This window comes from Malaya genurostris, chromosome 1 (assembly GCF_030247185.1).
Source record: "Malaya genurostris strain Urasoe2022 chromosome 1, Malgen_1.1, whole genome shotgun sequence".
Classification (NCBI taxonomy): Eukaryota; Metazoa; Arthropoda; class Insecta; order Diptera; family Culicidae; genus Malaya; species Malaya genurostris.
The window spans coordinates 102,118,527-102,130,693 of NC_080570.1; the positions used below are offsets into that span (position 1 = coordinate 102,118,527).

Genomic DNA, 12,167 nt, shown 5'->3' on the forward strand with positions numbered 1-12,167 from the left:
AATTTAATAAAATTTGGCATTAAACTATATCGAAAACACACATTTGATTGCTAATCGATGTTATATCAAGTCTTCACTTCTCAAACTACGACATGCTTTGTTTAACGTCATGTGTAATTTTATAAATTTTTTAAAGTGTAAAAATCATGTGAATTTTCGTCTTCTGAGACCGACATTCTCGAGTAAAGTTAAATGTCGGCTTGAAAAGCTGGGTATGTTTGATACATTTGAATCTTGTAAAATCTAGTCATTTTGCCAATTACGTTATTGTGAATTGTATCATATGTGGATTTTCGTCACATGTAAATTTTATATTTTAGCTACGTACGTACAAACTGATCATCATCCAAGTTCCAAACATTTTTGGACTTTTGTAAACTCATCCATTCCTTCAAAAGTTTGTGTCGATTGTGTTGAATCCAGATCAACCTTGGGCACACGTGATATGTTTGCAAAGTTTTTTGCCTCTGTGGTTGAGAATACACCGCAATGGATGTTCCTGACAATTTGACGTATTTTGGGATACTCTCGATATGATTGTTGCCGCAGTAGAGAAGTTGAAACGATCGTGATCAGCCGGACCAGTCATTGTGCTTCTGTTTTAGCTGATGCTATGTGCACTATATTTAACAAATCATTTGAGCAGTTTACTTTTCCGGTGACTTGGAAGCAGTCTTTCATGTTTCCTACATACGAGAGCGGTGATCGTATTGATGTGAGGAATTATCAAGGCATAACAAATTTATCTGCTTCATCAAAGTTATGCGAAATAATTGCAAGAACCAAGGTATATGCGCTAAAAATTGTACTAAAAATTACACCTCTATCGATCTGTACGGATTTATGTATGGTCATTCGGTGGGCACAGCTCTCTTAGACTTCAACTTGCAGAACTTCGAGTATGGAGGATTGAGTACAAGTTGCTTCAGTATACACTAATAGCAGCTTTCGACCGAATTGACCACCGAACACTTTTATGCAAGATGTCGCGGCTGAGCGCAACACAAAAATTTATTCACTGGTTATGCTCTTATTTATATTGTAAGCTATTGCGAGTAAAGCTCGACTACTGTGAATTATCTCCATTCTCAAATTGATCAGGGTTTCCTCAAGGTATCAATATGGGTGCTTTTTTGTTCTTGCTGTTCTTCAATGACGCGGTTTCGCTGCTTGGTGTTGGCTGCAGATTTCAACAGCCACACGGCAACTAGGATATATTGCCAAGATCGGGCGGGGCTTCAAACATCTGCATTTTTAAGACAGTATATTGATCTTTGGTTAGTCCTATGTTTGGTAATAGAACTAAAAATATATTATTATTATAAAAATTAGGAAATATTAACCATTTCGTCAATCTGGGTCGAAACGAAATTTTACTTAACTAAATCGCCCGAAATTTAATAAATTTGATCATTACGATTTCTAGTCATGTTACTCCTGAATCGGAATCCAGTTGGAAACCGTAGCGAATTCCGTGTCAAATTTCGAACTTTTCAATTAGGTTTAATTTCGTTTTGTCTTAGATTGACGGAAAACTGTCCGTGAAACTGAACTATAGGGTCCTTAACAGCTCAGCCAATATTATTCGTAATCACGACATCCAGTTATGTCTCCGACATTACCATCCCGCCTTTCATTCCAATTTTCGATTGCATGAGATCCATGTCTGAATTTGTTATAGTGGTTTCTGGTTTGCTCTTTGTGCGTTCCAGAGACGTTAAATTGCTCAATAATGAAATTTATGGCTGTATTTTACTGAAGCTTCCGTGATAATAAAGTGATTGATGAACTTGTCGATATTGTTTGCTTGCGGGATTGCATTTAAAGCAAAGAATTTTTGACAAGTCAGTTACAGCAATCGATCTGAAGCAAAATGTGGTATATTCGTAACATTCAGTATAAAACAGCTCAAGCTTTTCACAGTACACACAGTACGAAGATAGAAAACTGCATCAATTTAATTTATTTTAATTCTTAAAAAGAAAGTAAACAATCCCTGATAAAGCTTCACTCAATTCGATGTTCGACAGGAATTAATCACAGCTCTTGTCCATTCAAATTTATATAGAAATAAATTTCGCTCGAATTCAATGTCGAATCAAGCTACCTCGCTAAAATGAGTCCAAATTAATTCCACATCGAATTTATACATGCAAGAAAAGAATTTATTTAATGTTTTCTTTTTTGGTAGCGATAAATATTCATATATAAAAAATCTCAATTGATAGTTCCAGGAACTTTAACAAAAAAAGGTATTCGATTCGTCTTCCGTAAAGTCGTGCACGTCTGACTCAGATTAGTAAAAACATATAGGGGCTGTGTGGAGCCAAAAAGAAAAACTGGACCAAAACAGTCAATCGACGACCGGTTAGAGGACAAACGGGCAAAAGCACCCGCGAAGGACGGCAACTAGTAGCGGATACTGATTGACGAGCTATGGTCAGGGAGAGAATGGAAACAACTTTCATTTTTATCCACCTCACTACTCTAGTTCAAACCAGTCAGTCTAGATAGTAGAATGTTCAACCATAAGATGCAGAGCAGAATCTCCTATTATTGCCGCCAAACATTCCGAAGTTTTTAAGAACAGCGAACGTACTTGACATTTTCGTTACTACCAACTCACGCCAGTCATCCATAGATGTCACTCACAAATGTTGCATTACATCTTATATTCCTCCTGTCCTGATAATCCATCTCATCATATATCGCTTTTAAATTCACTTTAACTGTATAAACTTGTAAATACGCGCTTTTCTGAACTCGATTCCACACCTATATTTTCCCTAGATTCTGGATCAGAAAATCCAGATGATCACGTCCTATTTGTTCCGCACACTGGGACCGATTATCCTACGCAGCGGTCTAGGAGGCGGAGGCGGTGGTGCTAATACCGGCGGTCGCGGTACTGCCGACGACGATTTCGATGATGATTTTGATGATGATGATACCGATAAGAACGTGTCCAGCGATAATAGCCGCAAAGTGAGCATTTCGCTGCCGACCTTCCCACCGAGCAGCGATGACGATGATGATAAGCCAAGCAGTACTGACAGTACCAGTACTACTACGGCAGACGATAATGACATTCGCAAGCGATCAGTAGTTGGAGCTAGTCTTCCTAGCGCAGTGAATTCCCTAGTTTACTCATCACCATCGTCATCATTATCGCTGGGGAAGTCGAGTAGTGAGGCTGTCACAACGGGTTTCAGTGAAACCGTTGCTCCAAGCACAGCAATCAACAATGGTGACTCGAGCGCCGAACAAACGCCCACTACTACATTAAAAGCACAAGAAAACACCGATTTCAATTTGGTATGAGACTTCCAGCCGTAAATCAATTGCTAGAGGTCAGCTAGACAGTAAGCAGTAGCGTTCAACCCAGTATACAAAAAAAACGAGATGGTTCATTTGAAGACTGGCAACGGCAGTAATTCTACTCATTACATCAGGATAAAACGCCATCTAGTATATAGCAGCAGAACTCACCTTCGGAAAGCATTCTTTTAGTGTAGCTCTCTCTCTCTATTCTCCAGAGCTCTCTCCTCTCAATCGTTCATTCCCTGGTTCATTGTTTTGTATGTAGTTTCTCAGTGTATGCCATTCACTGCATTTGTAGATTAACAAACATTTAAGCATGACCGATTCTGTCATAGCTGCAGTTAATATTTGGTAACCAAAGCATGCAGTATCATTCCGCTTGTATCATACATATTGCTTTGTTTGCATTAGCTTGATGGTAATTGACCACCATTGCTCTCAATCTCCCGTACGTTCAAGAAGACTTGGTATGGGAGCGCTTTCTCTTTCTCCTAATTTCTCATATTCAACCTTTCGCTTTACTGTGTTGCATCGCTCATTTCCCAAGTATTACTTCTCTTTCTGTACCCTGCAGAGTGCTGTCTAGAGTGTCCATAAGATCTAGCTGATGCGTGACTATCTCATTCTATGTTTCTACAACTCTGTTTTCTCACGTCTTCATCTGTGTGTCTTCGCGAAGCCTATGATTTCCTCATTTTCCAATTTTTACCACAATTTTATACATTATAATATTTCCTGTATTACATCTAATTAATACTGAATACCTAGTATCGTGTTACAAAAATCTAAATTTTAAACATATTCAACCATTTGATGCTCATTCCATCTTTCTCATCCCCGATTATCTGAATATCAAATTCCACCTAATAAACACCATACCGTCCGACCAACCTCGATACACATACCTGTTCCATTCATCGTGTCCACATATGTGTATGTGCGTGTACTCTGTGTCCTGGTGTATGGCCAATCCGAAACTCTCCGATTTCTCTGGTGGATTGAACGACAGATCAACAGTAACTCCGAGAACCTGAATACACTGGAATCGCTGGATCTGGCTGGTTTGAGTGACACTCTAAACGCGATTCGAGTAGCTCGTGCTACCGAGCAGGATACAAAGGCGGTAGCAGATGTCGAAGATCAAAAGGGTGCCGAATCGTCCGCCAAAAGCTCGGCACTTGATGAACTGTCGCTGGATTCCGACGGCAACGACGAAGATCGTAACAAGAGGTAAATCTCCAATAATTGTTTTCATGCATGAATAGTCTGACTGACTGTTGGTTTACTTTTGCAGATTTTTGTCTTTTGGTGGGGGTTCGAGCGGAGCCGGTGGTTCCGGAAATTTCCTATTCGACATCATCCGTGTAAGTATGGACCTAATTTAACAGCAATTCAGCTGACCAGTGCTTCTCATCCGGTTGACAGCTACAGTAAGAATTTGTCCCCCTTAGATTTCTTGGAACTTAGAAAATTGACTCTTTGACACAGTTTTGTTTTTTCTCTTCTCGTTCTATTTTATGCACTCAAAAAATATACAATGATTACCTTGTGCACACTTGATAAAACCAACTTACATATCAACTCACCACTTTCCGACCGTGACAATGCACCAACTGTCAAACCCTGCAAACTAACACATCTCCAATGAACCAAATCAAACAATACCGAAATGAAAAACGAAATTACAAACACGCACACAAACTAAATTCCACGATCAGCAAACAGCCGATCGTGCCGCACGTGCTGCTGGAACCGTGTATCGGGTCGTCGCAGGCACCGAGTCACTGACGACCAACCATGATAAGAACGCTAATGACGAAGGACGACTTTCCACCACTAGCTCCTCCTTCACCACCGCTAGCTCTTCTAGCCATTCTGCGGTAATTCTTTTGTTATCGTTTAATTTTGTTCTTTTCTATCTCTGAACTGTCAACCGCTATCAAATGTCTATCTCTCCTGCAATATCCACCACTATCAGTATATAATCGCATTTGTAGTATGTTTTCCTTTATTTGTTTTATTTTTAATTACCTTGGTCTCCTAACGTTATTTTACAAATGTTTGAAACCCATAAATTGAACGGCTTGTGATATAAAAACGTTAATTTCGAACATGTTTATTGCATGAGTCGTTGTGAAAAATTCTAAAATATAGGGCAACGGCTCCCTATTTCATCTGAGCTCCTATTTCCATCTCATCCCTTCACCTCATTACTTTGAACATGAATAATATTCTACAACCTACCTGAACCAAACTGTGAAATGTTTTAAAATGATTATAAAAGCTATTGTCACACTTTTCTATTGAAAGAAATGGTTTTAAGTTCTTCGGTTATCGTTTTTTTTTTCATTTAAAATAAACTCACTTTTCAATTTAGGACACATTTTCGTCTCAAGATTTACAGTTCGTCATGTTTCTGATTGTCTACTAATCGATTCGTCTCAAAACATGATCACTTTTTCGCACAATTACACTACCATTGAATGCTGGATGACTTCATAATTAGTAATGTTCACTTGCCACTTGTTTATTTAACGATGTAAAACTTAAAAAATTACCCGACAAACAATAAAAGTCTTTAAAAATATGAGATGAAAGTTTTTCACTTAGTTCACTTGATTGCGCTTTGTTTTCATCTCATTCGGTTTCGCAAAGTTGCCAAGTTATCTCATATTGTTACAAAAAATAAATTGTTTTTCTTCTTCAAATTATTATCAAAAAGTATGTTTTTGGTATCCGTGACATTAGTTTAATTATATTATCGATATTAATATTTAAATAAAACTGTTTTCGCTTCGAACATTACCAGAAAGAGCGTGTTGAAAACTAATGAAATAACCATTGTGGCAAATCTAGTAGCACTGGTTTCATTCCGCTATACGCCAACATAACGCTGTGAAGTGTGTGTGTGTTTCATCGTCTGTGCACAGGGATGCCAGGTATTTTCATAGAAAATATGTATTACTTTTCATAGAAAGTCTATATCAGTTCTATCTGATTTCACTAATAAAATGATGTTAAAAGATAGTTCTTTAGATCTCCGTAAGTCATTGCCCCATTAAATAGATAATTCAACGAGTAAATTTTTTTACCAATAATAATAATGTGGAAAAATCCTGGTGGGTACGGTTGTATCGTTTGAGTTGTATATCTGGCAGCGGTAAGGCAGTCGGTCACCAGAATGTCTGCAAGCCATATTTTTCCAGCTGGCAGCGTTTAGTCAGCCATCTGGCAGCCATGCGAATGCGGGTGAGAGTGTAATAGTGGAATATTTTGTTTTGATTGCTGTCGCCATTGCTAATTTATAGGATGAATAAAAGATCAACGATAGGATGGATAAAAATCCATTGAGATGAAATTAGGAGCAGAGTAGTGAAAACATCAATAGTGTTTTTAGCTGTTTTATAAATATTAGTTCAATTTTCAAGAAATGTGAATCAATTTTCAACGTGGAGCAAGGCGAATGAAGCAGTAATATGAAACAGTTACAGTGATTTTAGTGGCTAAATCGGGGTTTGAAGGCGACGTCCTTACAAATGAGATGAAATAGGGAGCCCTTACCTAATTCAAATAAATTCTAATCGGTTTCCATGAATTGCAGAATTTGACGCATACTAATATGTGTATATCACAAACGAAATAATGTTCTCATATGACGTTTTTCAAAGAAAATCACCAGTGTCGTGGATTGCTCTAGTTTGACACTTTCGAACAGTAGTGGAATCTCCTGACGGGATTTCATTTCCATTTCTGCTCACAAAACCAAAACAATCCACGGCATCAGTAGAACTAGAACAGTAGAATTCACAACACGCAAAGAAAGATTTCATTGACTACTTGTAACGAATCCACGAGTTTATAAGTTATGAAACACGTGGAATCTGTCGAACGTGTTGGGGAATGTCTTGCGTAGTATGATGGTGTTCTAACCCTATCTAATATTTTCTGTAAACTTCCGTTCCATGAATTTAAATTTTGTTTATAACTGCTTTCTCTTTCCGTTTCTATCAGAAACCGGTTGAAAAGTGCTTGAAATATGCTACATCACGCCAGTTTGGCATGCCACAACGATAATCCTCTGTCAAAGTGTCAAATTTTGTACATAACCCGACCAATTTTCCTTCCTCTATTAAACGATCTATTTCGAGCACTTTTCAATTTTCTATACAGGTTCTGTTAACATTTTTTCCTTTCACTTTTCTTAAAGTAATTTAAATTTTATTGCTTATTTGCTTTTTTCCTTCTCCTGGTCACAAACACCACGATGACAAAATGACAGACGATTGTTGAATTGCTCGAGATTATGAAAAGTAAACAAACACAGGCAAACCGAATAGTACTGAAAAACTGACGTGAGAAGCGATTTCGTGTTTTATCATTTACCACACCCGTTCCGGTTCAACCTCACTCCTGTCCGACTAATCTGCCGTTTGTTTTTAACCTTAATATTATTTGTTTTCATTAGCATACAGTCAGATGTTGCCTTTTCGAGTAACGTTTATCTTCTTTTTTTGAAAAAAAAAAAAAACGAAACAGCTCGTCTCGGGTAGTTCTGGAACCGAGCACAGCGATGAAAAGGCTAATTCCCCAGATGATCACGACAATGATCATGAGCTCGGCAAAGGTGACGGATATACTGAAGGTATTCCTGGACCGGTGACTCGCCTGTTTGTACTTGCCAACCGTGGCCTCTCCAATTTGATCCAAGATCTTATCCTGGTAAGTATTCAAGTACTCTTGCTCACGTGTAGTTTGAGTAGTAGAAATCCCATCTAGATCACTATTTGTAATACGACGACCTTATCGATTTATTTGCAGCGAATCGCACAAACCAGTGAACGAGTGGTTAACTTCAAGGCACGTCTGATCACATCACTCATCTAAGCCAGAGATCCTCGCTCACATACACACTATCCTCTTCCCATCTCGTATTGAATCACACCATTGACTACAGAATCACTTAGCTAAATCTTAGTTCGTTTTCTTTCTCGATTAAACAGCAAAAACAGTCAATTCCTCAGTATGTAGTTAAAAATTTGAATGTTTTTGTGTCTAAATACTATTAATTTCGGTCGCTCAGCACAGAGTATAAGTGCACTCATGTAACTAAGAAGGCGAAAACAAGCCGAAAAATCTGCTTCCTAAGATAACACAAGTTGGTTATGGTTAGACTACCAAACTGAAGACGAGGGTGTGCGTACTAGCTCAACATTCTACCTAAGTATAAAAAATATAGTACTATAAAAATTTATGGAATGCGACAAATTGTATAAGGCTGGAAACGGAAACTTGTGTTAGCATATATTATACTTTACTTCAATCATCAATCACTGTCACTACTGCAGTTATAGTCAATAATACTCTCTTCAGTGACTTACCTCTGTAATCGGGTTGCACTGCCAAACCCAAATTTTATGAAAGCATGTCTTTGGGGATCTCTTTTGTTTTATAACTGCCAACAAATGTATTATTTTTACGCAACAAATTTCTGATATTCGCGTTATTGACCGAATGCTAGAACCTGCTTCACTAACACAAATCTTCACGTATCTTTCAAACACCGGATTTGCTCAAAACAAGGTTGTGTATATATTTGTAATCTAACTTTAAATATTCCTATACACTCCAAGTAAAATTGGTCATTTGAATGACTTTCCTCTAAGGTCTATAATGAACTTTTTCGCTTGCAGCAACTCTTTCCGCTTCTTAACATTAACTAAACTGCGCCACGGGAGAACATCAATATGTGTTTTGTTGTAAATATTATATCTAATTCTGCATACTTTCGCTGATTTGAATCTATTTTAGTTTGGTTTATTTTATTTCATCTATCTTTTTTTTTATTTGCATGATTGAGAGAGAATGCAATGAATCTGCTACTACTATGTAAGAGAAAGAGAGCTAGGGTGTAGGAGAGAATAAGAACTATATTTTCTGTCACGTATAATTGTTTCTTCCAAAAAATATAGAACTTGGTGAATTTTCAAAATCAAATTTTTCATCATTTAGTAACTATTGTAAATAGAGTTTATTCTCCATTTTATCATTTCCTTCTGTTGTTTTTATTGTATTAAAATTGTAAGTATCTTGGATAAATAAAGAAAATTTTAAAAATTATTTCACGATATGATACTACAAAAATAAAACCACTCAAAGCAAACATTAATAGGCGGAAGGAAACAATGATAACAAGTAGAGTTAAAAAGTGATTTTGAGTTGCTTTGGCAATGTAATTCGTAAGATCATAGACAACTTCATAGGGATGAATGACATATGTTTCAAAGCTAAAAATTTCAGTCATTTGAACGGGTGGCTGCTTGTTTAGACAAAGTAGAAAAAATAAATTGGATATACGATTATGTATTTAATAAACTCCTCCGGAAAAAGTATTTTTTACTGAAAGAAACATCCAAATTCGTCTGCCGTCTAAAAGTTAACAGAGCAACTGAAATTCATGTATCGTATGAAATCGATGAGCATCAGCTATGAAGAAGTTATGTTGCTTACATGACGATACTTTAGTTTGTACATCATCGATTCACCGATAGTGACAATCGTACATTCTATTGAGCGGTGCAATGTCTTCGACAACTTTAAAAGCACGAGAAACTACGATGACAAAGACGCGATTTGTGACGCAATTGCCCCATATCTTTGCTGAATAGGTAACGATAACTGTTCTCTTTTTGAGCCGTTTCAAATAAACAAATGAATGGAAATAATTTTAGAACGACAAATACAATTACGAACACGGTATTCGGGATCCAAAGTATTTTTTGTCTCGTAATTTCAAATACATCTGACAGAAAACGTTTATTTTTTCAATTAGAAACCTGTTTGGGAATCATTTCTTTAGGAACGTATATTTTCGTGAAAAGTTATCATCCAACTGCTAGCGTTCAAAATAACCCCTACTGTGGAATACAATACCAGAGAGTTTTCTTTAACATTCACTGGAAACACCTTTTTACTTGAAAATACTACAAGGATCAGCCCCATGGGGTTGTTCGAGCCATTGATGTGGAACAACGGCAACGAAAATTTTCAATGATCTACAATCTACATCTGCACGAGAGTCTGCTTAGATTGATCTTTATTAGGAACCAAAACCGAACACGCGAACCCAGAATATAGACTCTATTTGTCGTGATTTGTATTTGTTTTGTAGCCGACGAAATTACATCAATAGCGTAAATGTATGCAATTATATGTTTGTACACGCTTGCGATACGGATATCGATATGAAAGCTTCTCTTTGCCAAGCTTTTGTATGCAAGCAGTTATTTTTATAGCGTTTCTCTACCATTACTACCATTCTGCGATTTCGGTTGAAGCGATAAACTTTTTCACATTATCAATCGAGTTCATCTTATATAAATTGGAAATAAATCTTATGCACTCCACATTTACCCTAGGGTAGTTGTCAATTTCTTAGGCGAAACGACATAGCATGGAATTTCATCCGAACTTGCATGACACAAGATCAGAGCATACCAATTAAAGCTTCAAATCGTTTTATGGCACTTTTTGTCTTGCTGTTTAGCAACAACCTACCTCTAGCATGCTACGCGAAGGACTGAAACGTTAGCTATAATTTCGCTTCTATTTATAGATTCGCGTGCTTCCAACAGCTTCGCTTTTGTATCGATTGACCAATCAGGGCGATGCTTTTCCTTTGTTATATCTCTTACTCTTTCAAAACTGTCGTCTATAGCAGGGAAATCCAGTATGCCTGAGATTTTTAGCAGACAAAATAGGACACTGCTCAATACTAATCAAAATTTCAATCATTTATAATTGAAAATACGTGGCTCGATCAAGGGTGGCAAAAACTCGCTCATAAGATTTGATTTTTTCTATTCATCAGTTCACCACATGATTTACGATGCAATCCGAAAAATGATGGTAAAGATGAAAATCATCGCTGATTTAAACAAACACACTCACCTATACAGAGCACCGCTGACATAAAATTATGATGGTATTGATGGTTCTCAGTTTTGATTTCATATCATTTAACTCTCATTCCTAGTTTTAAAAAGTGAGTACTGAGTTTGGCATCCCTGTACCGAGCTACACCGGTGAGTGTATTCTTAAACCACAGAGCTGCCAACACAACCCAGATTTTCGGTTTTGTTTTTGCTGGTACTCAAAACGAACACGAGCATTAACGTACGAAAACAAATGTCGAACCGTAGTGTGATGTATAGCATAAACGATTGAATTTCATGTCTCGAGCTAAACACAACTGGCTACTGAAACGAATGCGTTCTCCAGCATGCGAGAACATGTCTTGAGAAATGGATTGAAATGGCATCGATTCGAACATTGGCCGCCCATGGCAACTCTGGTGGGCGGGGAATACAAGCGAGACAGTTTCATAAGAATCTGATTCAATGTGTTGATGTACAAACACATCAAATCACAACTCACAAATCGTCTCTCAGTGGGTTCTAATATTTGATGAGTCAGCGCTCATCTGCTGATTGCTTGACACTACGATGTTGAGACGATCTTTTCTCTATACAAATGGTTACCCAGTTACTCAACTCGTTCAGCGATGCTTTTGAAACCGATTTGCAGGTGAGCTGAACTCGGTGATGATGAAGTACTGAGTTGATTATTGCCAGCCCTGGGCTCGATACATTCAAATCGAAGCTTAGAAATATTTCCAATCAAATGGTGACATAATATGATTAATTGATACAAAATTGACTAAGCTGTAAATGTTCAAAACCTGACCACATTTCTACGTGTATTTTTCTTGAGTTTCTAATTTGCACTCCTATATAGAAAACAAAAATGTGTTCCACATAAAAAAAAACTTTTAAATCCTAAATTTAGAA

General features: G+C 37.2%; 1 protein-coding gene across 4 annotated transcripts in view; it reads left to right on the plus strand.

Annotated features, from left to right (window-relative positions):
• LOC131425271 (clumping factor B) overlaps positions 1–9,693 on the plus strand; it is a 103,332-nt gene extending 93,639 nt beyond the window's left edge. For 2 of the 4 annotated variants that reach the window (XM_058587020.1, XM_058587022.1), the window contains exons 4-8: positions 4,331–4,551; positions 4,616–4,685; positions 5,040–5,201; positions 7,858–8,040; positions 8,140–9,693. In XM_058587020.1, coding sequence (XP_058443003.1) covers positions 4,331–4,551; positions 4,616–4,685; positions 5,040–5,201; positions 7,858–8,040; positions 8,140–8,205 — 702 coding nt within the window. In that variant the 3' untranslated portion in view covers positions 8,206–9,693. Of the gene's footprint in view, positions 1–2,790; positions 4,278–4,330; positions 4,552–4,615; positions 4,686–5,039; positions 5,202–7,857; positions 8,041–8,139 lie in introns of those variants that run through there. The other 2 variants (XM_058587023.1, XM_058587024.1) reach the window with 2 other exon arrangements.
• Positions 9,694–12,167: the final 2,474 nt, after the last annotated feature.